The following is a 17291-nucleotide window of genomic DNA, read 5'->3' as shown; positions in this document are numbered from 1 at the left end:
GCTGTATACCTAAATATGTTTAATACAATGATCATGATGATGACGAAGTTAATAACAATGTTGTTGATAATGACAATGACATAGATGACGCGATGGTGGTGGAAATGCTAGCTCCAACGATGACGATAAGGCTGCCGCTATTATCGGTGCTACCGATGATGATGATGGCAGTGATGATGGTAGTGCTGTTTCTAATGATGATGCTGCTGCTGCTACAGATGACAGTCCTAGTATCTGTTAAGGGCATACTGACGTGCGAAAGTGGTTCTGTGGGCATTGTGTTGGGACGTGTGTGTAGGTATGCGTGTAGGCATTGTTATCCGTGTATGTTTAACCTTCTGTTTGTTCACTACCATCCTCCGAAATAAAATCCAGGCCCTTGTTCTGTGATTCTTCAACGGCAACGATGGGTTCCAGCACAGACTGCAACGAGAGGAAGCATAGCTATCCATGATGATTGATAAGACTGCAAGAATCAGAACTCACCAATTCACTCCAAACAACAACCACCATTCGCCACGAAGTGGCGGTGACGTCACCACGGCACTTGTGCCAGGCTATGTGTACCTTGAGGCCACGTGAAGTGTCAAAAGCTTGCTGATAGGTCACGAGACAGACCCAGGTGCCATGGGTTGACTGACTGAAGATGACTGGCAGATGCACCAACTGTGCCCCCTACTGTGCTTTGTTTTAGCTGCCTGGCGCTCTGCTCATTGCTGTGAGCGTCTTTTCTCTGACCTCCATTGTTGCTGGAGGGCGACTGCCTCTAACTGCCCAGTAGTAGCGTCCATCACGAGCCTCCTCCACAGAGGCCGATCTTGACACCGCTTGTACCACTCATTGGCAAGTCCACTCAGCACCATATCCTCTTGTACTATGTCATTCCATTCACTCCAGTCACTCGCTCAGCTGGCTCCTGCTCACCCCTGTAATGCGACTACCACGTCAGTAGATGAGTGTAGAAAGCAATGCTGAAGAGAGAGTCTTACCTTCCCCACGTCCGCTTTGTACGGCTTGCGGGTCCTGCTCATGATTTGTTCCAAGCGCTGAAAACAGGAAACACAAGAAAACTGCTTTTGTAATCGGAGTACCCTTAGCCACATCTGGGTGAACCCAGTTCATATCTTGTCTACAACGCCACAGCAGCAGGAATAAAAAAAACACAGCGGGGATTTGTTTAACAGGCCTGACTGCTGGTGAGACTCCGTTGCAACCCCATCCAGTGTGGTTTGCTGTTTAAACAAACGCAGTTAAACGTAAACTTGTTTTGTTTGTTTGTTGCCCAGATGCCGCTCAAGCTCACAATCTCATCAAGCTCTTAGACGCCCAGCCAAGTCTGCATATACTGCTTGCATGGGATGACCACCACGCATAAAGCAGGTGGCATAGGCTGCTGCGGGGTTAACTGGTAAGCAGAGGGAAAAGCAGCAAACTCCACTGTTATATTGCACCGTCCTCCAATGCCCACGTTCCCCGCGTTCATCAAACCCGCACTGACCATCGTGGTCAAGGATGGTCGCACGGCTACCGTGGCCCGCAACGGCGCGGGAGGGGCCCTCATCCAGCGGTGCATTGACACAACGGCCGCGCGCCTCCACCGGTGGCAACAACTATCGAGCGAGCAAGAGTGCAGGCGGTGCAACTGCACCGGGGAAGCCGCACACGCGCACCTTCTTCCTCTCCTGTCGCTCCTGCTCCTCCCGCTGGAAAACCTTCTCGCGCTCCTGACGCTGCCGCTCCGCCTCCTCCAGCGCCCGCGCCTCGGCCTCCTCTCTCTGCCACCGGCGGGGGGCAGACGGTGGAGGGGTGCGGAGAGGAGGAAACGCGTTCGCGGCGTCGGCCACAACACCCCCCTTCGTGCGTCGTGGTGGCACGAGCACACGAACGAACGGACGAAACGAGCTTGCACGTTTATGGCGCGCTCTCCCGTCATGGAACGAAACGCCTCCGGAGCGCAGATCGCCTCCCTAATGGCAGCCGTCCCCGAGCGGCACACGGTCGCCCGGCACCTGCCACGGCGATGGGTCATCGGTCTGCCAGTAGGGGGCAAAGGGCAGCTCGCGAGGCAGCACTCGGTGGCTGCTGCCGCCGCCGCCTTTCCCCGCTCGTCCGCTGGTTCCTCGCCACGCGGCCGAATCGTCCTCTCTCTTTGAGAGCGAGGAGCGAACGCCGCGTGGCGGTGGCGGTGCGTTACGAGTCGATGTTATTGTAACTTTTTACGTATTTATTGCCTTTTTTATTGTAACTCCACTTGAGCACGCAGCAAGGCACCAATCACGGAACAAGAACAAAAATCCCACGCTCAAGAGCCCGAGATCGGTGTGAGAGGGCTCAGCGGAGGGAGTTAAGTTGGGCTCAATGCCACGCCCAGGTGGGGAGGTTCTCTAGCAGAGAGGTTAAAGTTGATATAACACACGTGTCAACCCATACGGTTTACCCGTATTCTTGCGCAGGAAAATGTAGTTTTCAGGTCCGTATGGCGTACAGCCGTTTCAATACGGACAAAAAAATAATTTATTTGTGTTTCTGCCTTGTGATGGGACTTTATAAGATGAACGTTGAGATTTATAAGGGCGCGGGGTGACCAATGAGGTCTGAATTAGTCTGTAATAAGGTAGGCACTGATAAGGGGTTGTCAGGCACGATATAGAGGCGGGGCGGGGGGGGAGTACGGCGAAGGACATCTAACATAACAGGGGAAAAGAGACGATGATTATTATTATTATCACGAGCGTCGCCGCTGGTGACGTCGGCGGCGTCGCCGCCGGTGCCGCGCCGCACCTGCCGCTGCAGGTCGACGAGCTTGTTGTGCTCGTCGCGCTCGTGCTGCAGCCGCTCCACCACGGCGCGGGCCTCCCTCTCGGCCGCGTCCCTCGCCCGCTGCTCCTCCGCGCGGCGCGCCTCCTCCTGCCGCCGCAGCCGCTCCTCCGCCTTCCGGCGAGCCAGCTCCTCTCTCATGAGCCTGCGACGGTGATCGATCGACGAGTCAATCAGTCGGCCAGTCGACCGATCGATTAAGAAAACCAATCCGCCGCTCCTCAGACTTCCGGCGAGCCGGCTCCTCTCTCACGAGCCTGCGATGGTGATCGATCAATCAATAAGTCAATCAACTACTCGTACACCTTCTGGTGAGCCATCTCCCAGCGATGGTGATGGCGGTGAATCGATCAATCAGTCAATCAATCGATCAGTCTTTCCTCGCCCATGTGTGCGTGTGGAAAGCAACGATGGCGCAGTGGTTAGCACACTGCGTTACGAACCCGCTCATAACCAACATTTGTGACGAATATCTGAACCGGTTGACTCAGCGTGAAATGAGTACCTGGTGCAAGTGCGTGAACATCAGCACTGCGGAGACAAAGCTAGCCGGGCGTGGTGCTGGCCACCCACCCCGTCGTGTGCCGTGTTGCCCTTAATAGGGGCTCGCTAACAGCACTTGCCCCGCCAGTCTGATAAGGCTACACGGGGGATCTCGGTCTTTTTGTCTCCGTGACAGCGAAGGATTCTTACCGCTCGTTCTCCTCTCTGACGCGACGCTCCACCTCCTCCCTCTCACGCTGCTCCCGAGCCTGGCGTCTCTTCTCTCCCAGCAGCCTCGTGGCTTCCTCCGCATTACTGGTGCCAGCGCGGTTATCACCTACGTGCACACCACACACACCACACCACACACACCACACACACACAATGCACACGCGGTGAGCTGGTGGCCGGATGCGGCTAACAGATCAGGGCATTGAATGCCACGGTGAGCTCCTTGGTTAAAATCCAGATTTCAGCAGCCTGTCAAAGCAAAATTTAACTATTTATTTATTTTTATTTTACCAGGTAAGGCCCACTGAACTTTTTTTATTTTTTCCAAAAGCGACCTGGCTCTCACAAATGATAGCTCAATGAAGTGGATTATCATCACGTGGATATTTCTCGCAGCCAAATACTCTAAACGTGATGTGCATTCTAAATGTGGAGGGAAAAACCCGGAGGACCCAGAGAAAACTCCACGCAACCACGGTGAGAGAGAGACACGCAAACTCCAAATATACAGCAGGCGTCAGGGTCGGGATAGAACCCACGACCTCCTGTACACCAGGCGAGGCAGTAAACATCTCGCCACAACGACGATGACCGCACCATTGTTGTGCAACATCGAAAGTCAAGATCCCAAAAGTCAACGCCATTTTAAAAAGGAAGCATTGTTGGCGGCGCTCAAGGCCCCCGTTTACAGCCCCGAACCAGCGGTAGAAACTTCGACATTCCTATGGCGGAGGCGAGTCCATCCATGAGACAAGCGTTGATGACTTGCCAACAAGAACACAAAGGATTATGCGCAATATGTGGGAACGTGCCCCTTAGATAGAATCTGCCGCTCGTCCGTGGTTTCCTCCTCGCGCCACGCAAGCGAGCCGGAAACTGCGCGGCGGTAACGGCGCGTTACAAGTTGACTTTATAAATAAATACATTTACTCCAAAATGACAACATAAACGCCACGGTGGCGAGATGTTAAACTCCGGCGTCTGGTATGCAGGAGATCGTAGGTTCGATCCTGACCCTGACGTCCGCTCGCTGTATATTTGGAGTCTACGTGTCTCTCTCTCTCCCCGTGGTGGTCGTGTGGATTTTTCTCCGGGTCCTCCGGTTTTTCCCTCCATATTTAGAATCAATGTGTGTCTAAAGTAGTTGGCTGCTGCTATAAATTTGCACATGATAAACCATCATTTGTGGCCAGACCGCTTTGAAAAAGTGGGCTTTACCTGGTAAAATAAAAATAGTTTAGTTTAGTCTATGGTTCTGTACGTATCTCTATGGATCTCTGTGTGTCTCTATGGGCCTCTATGTATCTCGATGGATCTCGATGCCGGCCACGGCCTGAGAGTCACCCCCCAGTGGAAGAAAAAGGACGCAGGTGTGACACCGTTACCGGCGTTCGCCTGTTCAGCCGAGGCCTCGGAGGCCTCCTTGTCCTTGGGTTTGGCTCCGCGCGGCAGCTTCTTCTCGGGAGTGCCGGGCGATTTGACGTCTCCCGGCGTGGTCGCTCGCTCCTTCGTCCGCTCGCCCGATCGCCGCGCCTGCCGCGGGTTGCTGGGCGACGGCGGGCGATGGCGAGAGGGCGACTGGGGAGTCGCGTTGCCGGGGGACGTCCTGCGGCGTCGCGCGGGAGACGATTTCGCCGGAGAGGGCAGCCTGCGGAACAAGCGCGACCGTACGCCCCGCCGTTTGGCCGCGTGCCCGCGTGTGTGAACGACGCTCAAAGCGCCGGCATTCGCCCGACGCTCGTTTAGCTCCGACGCGCTTTTGTCGCGCGCCGTGCGTGCGCCCTCGCCCTCCGCGGCGGTGGATCACGGGGCGCCGCGCCGCCGTACCTGGCCATGCCACCCGCAGGCGAGGTCGGGGTTTTGTCGTTGGCCTCGGTGGCCGGGGAAGGGGAGCGCTTTGAGTGCGCCGCTTCGCGTCTCATGGCCGGCAGCGTCTCCTGACTCCGAGAGCTCGTCTGCGAAAACACGCGGCAAGAAAGTCGTCGTCATTATCAGCGGCATCAGCAGCAATAACATGGGCATCGGCATCATTATCATCATCAGCAGCAGCAGCATGAGCAATGGCATCATCAACAGCACCATTAACATCCGAGTTGTGATTATCGTCGGAATTAAAACAGGCTTAATAAAGGATAAACAACTGGCTGGCTGCAGGGTGACGTCCAGTCAAAAATGATGCATTGGCTGTTAAGGGGTTAATCTGAAAGCTGGGAACACATCGCGAGTGTGCGTACGCGGCGTGTGCATACGCGGGGGGGTACGTATGTGGTGTGTACGTACGTGGTGTGTACGTATGTGGTGTGTACGTACGTGGGGGGGTTCGTATCTGGTGTGTGCATACGTGGTGTGTACGTACGTGGGGGGGGTTCGTATCTGGTGTGCGTACGTGGTGTGTACTTACGTGGTGTGTACGTATGTGGTGTGTGCGTATGAAAAACCTCTAAGTCCTGGCTAGAGCCATTGTCTGAAGAGTCCTTGCTCAGTCTGTCTCCACTCCGGCTACGCAGGGGGCGGTTCGGAGGAATAACCGGGCCTCCCGAAGACCCAACACGACCTCCGGATGCCAGCCCTAAGCAAGGGAAGACGGACAGATTTATAGATGAACAGAAGATCAGACTATTAAAAAAAAAACAAGCGAATAGATAGAAAGCTACTGAGAGAAGCAGACACAAAGACAGATACAGATAGATGATTGAACAAAGGGGCAATAGACATGAGACACACTGAGAGATGAATAAACAGACAAGACAGTGGAAAAATTGATAGATGGACAGACATAATAACAGGTGGGCAGAGAGAGAGAGCAACAGACAAATAGATAGACAGTCGAAAGTCAGACAATCACCATTGGAACCTCCTTTGCCAGTAGCAAAATATAATAATAGGTTTTTTACCCTTTTATCTGGCAACAAAAATGACACCTTTTTTTATGCGCCTTTTGGCGTCATCTGGTCCAACACCATGTGAGACTAGGCTCTAAGAAAATCTGTCTCGGGTGTGGACCAATCAACTTCAAGGACAGTGCATACATTATCAGAGTTGTGTTTTTTGTTTGCATTCCAACCGCAGGTATTGTGGTCAATGAAATCATGACTCCTTGTAAAAAAGGTGTCAGTTTTGTTGCCATATAAAAGGGTAAAAAACAATTATCAAGTCAGACAATGATAGCACAGATGTATGGATGGATGAGACAGATACAAATAGACAGATGGACACACGTGAAGACAGGCGAATGGACAGATAAGCAGACAGACGGGAAAACCAGATCCACAGGCAGATGGACAGGCAGACGGATGGGGTTCATGGAGAGGCAAGTACATTGTACTAGATAGATAGACACATAGATGGGCAGAGAGAAAGCTGGGCAGACAGATGAACAGAAAAAAACAGATGGATGTGAAACCAGATAACATTACAGCGCAACACACAGAAGACAGATTGACATACATACAGACGGACAGAGATACAAATAGACGGAGACCGACAGAAGTACAGATGAACAATTAGACAGACTGGGAGTTACTAAAGAAACGTTAAAAGCACGATAAAAACACGGCCATCACTACAATTGTCAACGGTTCATTGTAAGTGAAAAATGCAATTCGCTTTCAGAGCAGGGGGATGCAGCTTATCAGGACGCGTAAAACTATTCAAAAATATACTGACGCATCACGGGACCGCTTGATAAATAAAGCCTCCAAGCCTAAGGCGAGATGCAAATAAAGTCGGGCCGGAAATTTAGAAAAGTTAAATCCCTTCCCCCTGCCTGTTCTGATGAGTCCGGTGTGCCTGATACCGTCGATGCAACTGGTAGTGCCGTCCAAAATGTCAGGATGTTGCAATGTTATGATGTGAGGGAGGACGTGAAATCTAAATATTTTATATATTAGTAAAATATCGGCCAAGTGGTTGTTGAGGGCCGACTTTCGTATCGCAAAGACAAAGCGAACTAATACATTTAAAAACACGAACGACGCTCGGCTAAATGTGACCGTGGAATTGCGATATTGGCAACTTAATCAAATATTTCACAGCCCCCTTCTGTCGATCGACTCCACTGCTGGATGAAGGCGTCCCCACATGCTTTGTCGGTCATGGAGGTTGTTTTACCGTACACCGGTTTGAACATCGCTTTGTCACTGGTGTTAGCCGTTGCCAGGAATCGAACTCTGGTCGCCGGGTTCGTAGCGAGTGTGAGAACCGCAGCACCACTGTTCCGTAACAAACCGTCATCCTATATTTGTGGCAAAAAAGGTCCTAACCCAGGGCCTCAGTGTCCCTCACACGGCCATTATTATCAATAAGAGGTTTATTGGGTTAGATCGCGTAAATATATAAACATGTCGTTAAACCCGCCACCACCACCACCACCACCACGACACAGCCAATTAGTAAGGTTTGTCACGAAAACCAAACATGCCAATTCGCTACGAGTACAGAACACACCGGTTGTGTTGGAGAGTAAACCCACGACTACATTTACAATCCGAGTGCCGTGACGTTTCGCCGGTAATTAAAACAACCAGCATCATCAGACAACAGTTTTAAATCGACGGGGGATAAATGTGAAGTCGTTACTTGTGAGCCAATCAGGTGAGAAGACGAAAGGGGGATGGGGGAGGGTTAATGTATTCATATTAATTACAATGGATATCTATCATTGGGTTTAACGACACATTTATATTTACGCGTTTTTAACCTCCAAAAAAACCTCTTATGGATAATATTGGTCGCGTAAGCCTGCTACTATGTGTTAAATGGCTGCTATTACAAATCGGAATAATGGGGACACCCAGCCTCGGAAGTCAAGAAACCCAAACACAGATGTTCCGTCTTACTGTCCTTTACATAGCCATTAGGAAACCCACTGAAAACAAAAACACTCAGACCCAGTGTTCAATCCAAGAATCTTTTTCTCTCTGGCTCAGTGTCTTTGAACATAGGCATTGTGAAGCCACTGGGGAAATAGAGCACCCACTCAGACTCAGGGCTCAAACCCATAATCTCAAATGTGCTGGTTCAGTGGCTATGATGTGGCCATTATGGTCCCGCCTGAGATAGACAATTGGCGGGCGTTGTGGGCTGGGCCACGAGTTGAACCCTTCTGCTCTCACGCTTTCTCCACACGCACTACCGCGTGCATCTTCGAGATGTCCGCAGAGTACGACATCTTCGTGGAGTTGAGTGACGTCCGCAGTAGTTTCATGGGCAAAGCTTGAGAGAGAAAAAAAACTCACAACACGTGGCCTAACCTGTAAGGCCACGCTTGGGACTGCGAGTAGCTGGCGAAATCCCGTTCATGAACATAGACACCCGGCCACTTTCAAGTCAACGGGCTCTTTCAGTGTTACTCTCTTGCCACGCTGAATATCTCCATAGCTTTACCGGTCAGGGAGAGGACAGCACAGCTCCGGCTGCGTGCTAAAGATGAACGCGTTGGGGCCATCAACCAACTAACAACATTAAGGTCGGAAGGCTGGCGTTCAAACGAAGATGGTGCTAAACCCACGCACGTACACACGCGCGCGCACACACACACACACACACCATACGCGCACGCACACAAAAGAAAACAAAACAAGCATGAGATGGAACAAGATGGATTGTCATTTGGCTGTGTGCACAATTACGAAGAGCAAGAGAGTTTTGCTCGAAACGAAAACACAATCGGAGCGAGCGTTTAAAAAGTCGGTGGGCCCGACACGAGAGCGGCGCGACAACACAGGGCGAAAGCTAATCGCGAGCACGTGGCATTTAAGTGGGATTGCCGGATGTCACAGAATGAGATCGACAGCATCATCGCCGTCGTCATCATCATCATCAGCCATGAGCAATCAGATCCTGTGATGAAGGGATCCCCCCCGAAGCCACCGCCAAAGATGAATTGGACATATGGTAGAATTATATTTTTTGCTACAGGCCATTAAAATGGTCTCGCTCTGCGTGCTAAAAGGTACAAATTATCATTTTTGAAAACGTTTTTAATGGGATATAGTCAGACCCGGCTCCCGGTGTGCGCCTCCCAAATGTCTCCGCAGAAAGAGGATCGCTTGCCGAGAGGGAAGGCGATTTTCTCATGATTATGAAATGACACGTGCGATGAAAACGACGCCAATGATTACTTTAATGACCCGAGTGATGATAATTGTTTTTTTACCCTTTTATCTGGCAACAAAACTGACACCTTTTTTCAAGGAGTCATGTTTGCATTGGCCACAATACCTGCGGTCGTAATGCAAACAAAAAACACACAACTCTGATAATGTATGCACTGTCCTTGAAATTGATTGGTCCACACCCGAGACAGCTTTTCACTTTTGGCGTCATCTGGTCCAATAGAATGTGAGACTAGGCTCTAAGAAAAGCTGTCTCGGGTGTGGACCAATCAATTTCAAGGACAGTGCATACATTATCAAAGTTGTGTGTTTTTTGTTTGCATTACGACCGCAGGTATTATGGTCAATGCAAACATGACTCCTTGTAAAAAAGGTGTCAGTTTTGTTGCCAGATAAAAGGGTTAAAGATACAATTATCATATTTTGCTACTGGCAAAGGAGGTTCCAATGGACCCGAGTGATGATTGTGTTATGAGAGAGTGGCTTGACGAGTAGATTGGAACTGTGATGATGATGATGATGGACAATGCGGACTGCACTTCGAGGGAACTGTGTAGAGAAATAACGCAGCGTCGCCGAGGCCACTCGCTGTGAGGACACCGACTTCTCCAGCAACACTCGTATTAACAATGACGAGTGCACACAGCCAAACACGAACAAGCATGTAACATGATGTCAAGCAATGCAATGGATTGTAAATAACTTTGGAGAACAAGAATAATGTTTAACAGAAACAAACGGAAAATGGAGAATGAAGAGCGTTGTTGCGAAAAATAAACGCAGACATAAAAGCAATGCAATGCACGCGCAATTAAGTGTATTTTTTGCCGCATTATAAGTGCATTCGGAAATCTTACCGAGTCCTAATACCATACGATTGATCTACATCTGTGAATCAGCTCAAGCCACGTGACTTCTGCGTTGGCCACCCCAACTCCGAACCCATTGCCTCTGCCCCGCCGCCCGCTGTGAACAGAGACGGCCGCTCCGTGCGGCTCACTTCTGCTACTGGCTCTGGCCTTCTCCCTACCTCCCCCTCTCACCGTCACCATCTCATCCCCGACATCTATGGGCTGCCGCGGTGGCGGGATGGTTACTCCCTCGCCTGGAATGCAGGAGGGAGGGCGTGGGTTCGATCCCGACCCCGACTCCGACGCCTGTTGCATATTTGGAGTTTGTACCTCTCTCTCCACGTGGTCACGCAGTTTTTTCTCCGGGTCCTCCGGTTTTTCCATCCACATTTAGAATCAACATCACGCGTTTAGAGTATTTGGCTACTGCTATTAATTTCCACACGATAAGCCACTTTGTTGAGCTACCATTTGTGACATCCGGGTCGCTTCTGAAAAAAAGCTACATAGCTCAGTGGGGCCTTACCTGGTACAATAAAAATAGATTAGTTTTAGTTTAGATCTTGGCCCAGTCATTCATTCTCACCCTCTCCCCTGCTTGCCCAACGCTCCTTCTTTATGCTCACCTTGAGACCGTCACCGACTCACCTTCCTGCGGTGTGCCACGGGCGAAAGCTTTCGCGACAATAACGCGACGTGCGGTACGGCTCTCCGACGCGTTTGTAGATTTGCGCTGCTTACTGTCCTAAAATCCGGTTCCTGCAGAAGCTCCCGGGGGCTCGGGGAGCGTAAACTTTCCGTCGCCATACAAAACAACGCGTGGGCACAACCCGAAAACACGTTGGAAATAATATCGATGATGATGATAATGCCATTCACCCAAGAAAGACTCAGTGTCCTAAGACCTTTAGAGGCATGGTTGCGTAATTGGGGCGTTTAGCCAATTACATTCATGAGAGTTTGGCTTCATGTGGGAGGAAACCGGAGAACCTGGAGAAACCCCAAGCATTCGAGAGGGTAACAATCAACATCTCCATAGAGATAGATTTAAGAATCCATTTCTGTATTGCCACTACCTCAGCCTGAGTCTACAACGCCTGGCACTCCCGGGCAGTCTCCCATCCAAGTGAGCATCTGAGATCTGATAGGATCAGGCACATGCAGGGCGAGTTGGTCTCCAGCTGGGATGATTAGTCGATTAACTAACTATATTGTGGCTGGACCCCCTTCTACATGAAGGCGGGAAACTCCCCATGACAAGCCACAACCAGCCTGACAACACGGCCTGATGGTACTCATGACATCGTCAAGCACCGCCAATCACCTCCTGTCCAGCGGCACACGCGGGGCAAGATGACAAAAATAAGCAAAACTTTTTGTTCCACAACTATCTCTTTGTTATCCGATTAGTCGAGCGAAGCCACATGATAATGGGCAGAGCAATTGATTACCTAAATAATCGGATTAGATAATCCCAGCCCTGGTTTGGTCAAATCACCTCTGTCAGGTGACCCACAGATGCCTGCAGAAGAGGCCGAGAATCTTCTGTTGATGAAAGAATCCCCGGGCTTAGGTTGGCTCATGTTTGAGGCCAGGGATCTCCCTCCTGCAAGACAACGAGAATACAACTTGGACTGACCGAGCGACTCTAAAACCAGCGTCCCGACGCCTGCGGTCGACACATCCCAAACGCACTTGTCGTAGGTTGAAGGCGCAGGCTCCATTGCGATTCTATTCTCCCGACGTCGCAGTAAAAACAATGGGGCAAGTTCTTTTGTTTATATCCCAGCGTCTGTGCACCCAGCATCAGCGTAAAGCTGATGCTGGGTGCACAGTTAGTCCATCGGCAGGCCACGGGCGGCGGAGTAAAGACTGGGGACTCCTCCTTCCGAGACGCATGGACAGCGTGGAAGAGTAGACCAAACACCTTCTAGAGGGGCTCTTTAGATCTCCCGGGCACCTTCCTCCAGCAGCGGCGTGAGCTAATGAAGGGTTGCCCCCTTCATCTATGCGATGTGTATATATATATATAATTCTTTAATGGGGCAGAGATCATTCAATGGATGAGCACAATAACAACAATGACGTCAAGCCAAAGTCAAGTACCCCCCCCCCCCCCCGTTCAAACTGGCGAGCACGGTGCGACACCCATCGCAGTTTGCAAACTGTAACCCAGCGGCGGCGGAAACTCCATATTCAACCGCGGTGGTGGCCAGACTCTCAATCGGATAACCACTACCGTATAATAAACAATATAAGTTAACTCCGCAGATTACCAATCCGCCAGCAGATGAGGGCCTCTCTCACAGGATGCCATGTCAGCCACAGGGGGCTGTGTGACCGCACTGCGCCACGCCGGGGCAGTGCGGGTCGCTGGAGGGGAGCGAGGAGGCAAAGACCGGTCCCGATATTACGAGCCACTGACGTCAGTCGTGGCCGGGAATCAATACTCATCAATAGTCGGGTCGCCGGGTTCGCAGCGGGTTAACTACTGCACCAGTGCAAAACACATTTGCGAACGTCCTTACCTTTTCTGTTCTGCGGGGCCGCAGAATTTAGACGCAAACACTGGACCCTAAGATCCATTACGATTCCCCTCCGAAACAAACTTTATGGAGCACGAAAATAAATGAAACGCAAAAAACTTGGGTGCTTTGGAGTTGAACCGCTGGTGAGTATAGCACAACTGGCCCCGACTGCGGAAGAAACTGTGGCAACAACAAAAAAACTACTACCGTTCCTCAAACTCCGTGAGCCGCGCCTATTTCGGAATTAGCCACAAAAATGTGACCCAAACTGTGAATTCACAAGTACACAACAGCCTGGTGGCGGTGGCGACACGTTTCGCGAGCACTAGGGGGGGGCGTCGACGATTGCGTATTCCATCACAAACAAGAAGAGACTTGGCCAAGCAAGGGCAAACCTCGCATACCCGCGGAAACACGTGTGTCGTCGTGATGCGTCGGCCACAAGGCTGGTACCGAGACAATTTAACACACGAGAACGCTGCTACCTAGCTTTGGTATTAATCAGGGCTGGCCACGAGATGGCGATACTACGACACGTGATGAAAGTAGCACTGCAAGATGCCTCTGCAGTGGGAAATGCCGGCCGGAGATGAGAAAAGATGGTAACAGTTTGCTCTACACATTTTCGGACACGGGCCAAACACAGGATTACGTCCTTCCGGTGAGTGGTGCGAAATGTCGGACGTCACGCCGGACGACTCGCGGCATACGCACGTGAGGGATCGTACACACGCGATTCGTACAAACGGTACGTGACCATGCACGGGGGACACGGAGACACGCATCGCACCCGTGAACAGGCGAGTGGCCGCTGTAAGCTCACCTTCTTGCACGGGTGAGTTAGGAGTGGCGACCACGGAGCTGCTCCCTCCCCAGGACCAGCGTTTGCGCCGTGTGTCCAAACTTCCGCGTCTCTCCAATGACCGCTGGATGATCGGCTGCACCTGCCCATCGAGTGGGAGGGGGGGGTAAGAGTGGCAAAAGTAGAGATGACCCAGGTGGCTCAGGAGGTAAATGCCGTGTCAGCGACACCGAGCCCCCACCACTGAGACCCTGTGATTGAACCGAGTTCCTGAATGTGAGCGAGTCTTTGGCCTCAGCCTGGACACCAACGACTGCACAAAAAAAATATATATATTACACTTCATTTTAGCACCGAGTCGGCACGGCTGAGATAGCAGAGTTTGAATGTGCGTTCCAGATGCCCGTTATTAAACCATCTTGCCAAGTGGAGCGAGTTGATGTACGTTTGTTGAACTTCGTTCGCACTGTATGTAGCCAAACCTTGATATTCGGGAGATTGAGTCTCATCTTTGTCATCAATGACTGTACAAATATCCCCAATCAGGTTCATTTTGGAAATCTGGTGCTCACTTAATTTAGCTGCAATAGATTTATTTTGCCTGTCATGTGACAGGACACTCTTTACGGGGGATATGAACGGTGCACCCCCCTTGTGTGGATAAGAGGCAGGTCACGTTCCTTCAGACATTATTACATTGACACGTTTCACTTCATTGGGCAAAAATATCCAGCTCTCAGATCTAAAAATTGTCATTATATTTGACTTTTAAAATGACAAACACCCTCTCAAGTGGGGGAGGTGCATGAAAAACTCCAGTTCGCCTAGCACTGAGAGTTCACGGAAAAGCAGTTCTGAGATGTGGGTATGCGTGGATATGGGAGCGGCCACACGTCTGGAGCCTATGAGCGAGCCACGTACCAAAATCTCCGCGTGGCAGAGAGCCACAAGTCACACGGAGATCATGCCACCTTCCACGCTCAGGCTGCTTTGGCTGTGGAGTTTAGAAATGTGTGGAAGCACCCCCCCCCCCTCAAGCAACACTCGCGTCTAGCTACAACGCCAGAGGGAAGGCGAGCGGCCCGGGCCCACTCCCGCTTTGTAATAAAGTTGCGTTGAAAGGTGCGCGCAAAGAAGCACGGGGGAGATGACGCACGCTTGGAACTGCGTTGAGAAGCAGAATGAGGGAGCATGTGGGAATTAAGGACGCGCGCAGGTGAACGACGACACTCAAACCGAGTAAGTTGGCTTGGGAGGGACGCGCGGCTAGCAGAGACGGCGGCCGATGGTTTAGAATGACAACGGAGTGGCAGCCGAGGGACGGAGTGCGCGCGAGTACGAACGTACGTCGACCGATGAGATGGAGTGACAATATCGGCTCAAGTGCAGGATCGGGAGAGGTGACAGTGGCCTGAGCAGGCCTTCATCCAGCAGTGGATTGACAAAGGGCTGTACATTATTGAATTCTTGCATGGTTGTATATTATGTACACTGTGACCCAAGTGGCATGGGGAGGCTGCCATCCATGTTTTAAATGTGTATAATCCAGTATAGACTAAAGTATGAATTAATAAATGGGTGAACGTTTGTGTGAATACATGAATTCATGATTTGAGTGAATAAAACGAGGAGGGTATGAATGAGTGATGAGACGAGAAATAAATTAATTCATGAATGGGTGGGACCCCAAAAGAACCCCATTGTCCACGTGTTTTTTTACAAACGCAAGCATGCGGAATTTAAAGACGATCTTTGTTCGCTATGATTTGTAGGGTGACCGCGTAAAGCTCTGCACACTGGGCGCTGTGTTACCCAACAACACCCAGGGACTTCGCTGCCGGGCCAAGACTCTGCACACAGGGCTTCCCCCCCTCCAATGAGAAGCTATTGTCAACAAAAGCACTCAAAAGTCAAAGTAGAACACAACAACAATAACAATAATCGTGTTTATTTACCCACAGTCAGACCGGGCGGCTCAGCAGTCAAGCAAGTTCAAATCCTGGTTGTGGAGGGTAGGGGGGGGTTGATTCAGCCCATCATCCATCTGGGGTCGATGACAATAGGTACCACTTTGTGGGCAAGTCAACGGTGGTTGTCGTACGGACAAACTCGCTCCTGCCATAGGAATGTGGAATTTCCACGACTGGCTGGAAATCAATCGGCACCACTGACCTATGTATCCAGGAAACATGAAACTTTGCAAATTCTTCTTAAAGGAGAGATGTGCGTGTGACCTATAAAAAAAATGAGGATCCGGAGGAAACCCACCATGCATGAGAGGGGCTAACACCCAAAAATTTCGCGCAGATGAGTTCACAGGCCCACTTGCTGTACTGCCATCACATGGCCACAACGCAGCCTTGCAGCTTTTGGAGTTTCAATCCCCCCGTGGGTCCACCAACCCTTGCCGACAGAGAGAGCCTGATCAGCTTTGCGATGCAGCGGATTTGTAAATAATTGCGGGTAACAAAACAAGGTCCAACAGTAGCAATAAACGGGACTGCTGTAAGATTAAAGGTGACGATATAAAAGAAAAAACTACTCGAACATGAAAGCAACACAATGTAAGCACAATTAATGATACGATCCAAGTGCTTTTTGCTAATTAAAAAAAATAATTACCCCACCAAGGCCGACCACCAGGCGATTCACAATAATAATGTCAACAAGCCGGGGCCGCACCTCGAGCCACCAGTACAAACCACCACGCTCAACTCGGTCCACGCCTGCAAGGCGCTTTTTGTACCACATCTCGAGCGAGTAGTTTGCACAAAACACGGTCGCGCCGACCGATCGGCGTGCCACAAGTCGATCGCGCCGAATGGTGGAAGCCATCCAATGCCTTTGAATTTGTCTGCGGGTTTTTTTTTCAAGGAGGTAAAAAAGCAGCCCTGCAGCAATTGCTCACTCAAGTGGTATTTGGGACCTGCTCTTCCCAGCCGGCCAGACGTCTTCGAAGGGATACACATGCACCCACGCTTCACCCCACCACACGCGGCCTGCCCATCGACGAGCCCTGGTGGACCCGTGGAAACTGCTGGGTGGACAGAGACGGGGATGGCGGAGTTTAAGAAACTCGACAATTGTTTAAAATGCCGTGCCGGGAGAACGAATCCAACGAGCCACGTCCGGTTTGCAAGTCCGGCGTGCCGACCACTATGCCACGGGCAGCACTTGGTTCGGTTACAAACCATCGCCCGCTTCCCGGCTATGAATCGAGCGTTTCATCTCATCGTCCAACAAATATACACGGCACGTTACACAAGTCTCATTTTGTCCGTCCGAGCGGACGGTGAATGCATGGTGTAATTGTGTGTGTGTGTGTGCAAGCCGCGTCCACAACCCTGGCACACCCCACCCCCGTGCATCCTGGGTCAAACACACACTACGTTTGTGCCAAGACGCGGGGGACGTTATTTAGCTTGGTGTACGTTTCGAGACGTCGTTAGCCACGGCATTCACC

At 51.0% G+C, this 17291-nt stretch overlaps 1 protein-coding gene across 4 annotated transcripts in view; it reads right to left on the bottom strand.

The window, feature by feature from the left end:
* LOC144947945 (uncharacterized) overlaps nt 1-17291 on the bottom strand; it is a 48991-nt gene that overhangs the window by 9884 nt on the left and 21816 nt on the right. For 3 of the 4 annotated variants that reach the window (XM_078877370.1, XM_078877372.1, XM_078877373.1), the window contains 10 exons: nt 13850-13970; nt 11997-12104; nt 5970-6100; nt 5359-5486; nt 4917-5179; nt 3511-3637; nt 2782-2962; nt 1671-1775; nt 990-1046; nt 336-423 (listed from right to left, as the gene is read on the bottom strand). In XM_078877370.1, the coding sequence (XP_078733496.1) occupies nt 336-423; nt 990-1046; nt 1671-1775; nt 2782-2962; nt 3511-3637; nt 4917-5179; nt 5359-5486; nt 5970-6100; nt 11997-12104; nt 13850-13970 (1309 nt within the window). The remainder of the gene's footprint in view (nt 1-335; nt 424-989; nt 1047-1670; nt 1776-2781; nt 2963-3510; nt 3638-4916; nt 5180-5358; nt 5487-5969; nt 6101-11996; nt 12105-13849; nt 13971-17291) is intronic. The other variant, XM_078877371.1, reaches the window with a different exon arrangement.

Source organism: Lampetra fluviatilis, chromosome 47, assembly GCF_964198595.1.
Source record: "Lampetra fluviatilis chromosome 47, kcLamFluv1.1, whole genome shotgun sequence".
In the NCBI taxonomy this organism is placed as follows: domain Eukaryota; kingdom Metazoa; phylum Chordata; class Hyperoartia; order Petromyzontiformes; family Petromyzontidae; genus Lampetra; species Lampetra fluviatilis.
This window is presented reverse-complemented; position numbering and strand designations above follow the sequence as displayed.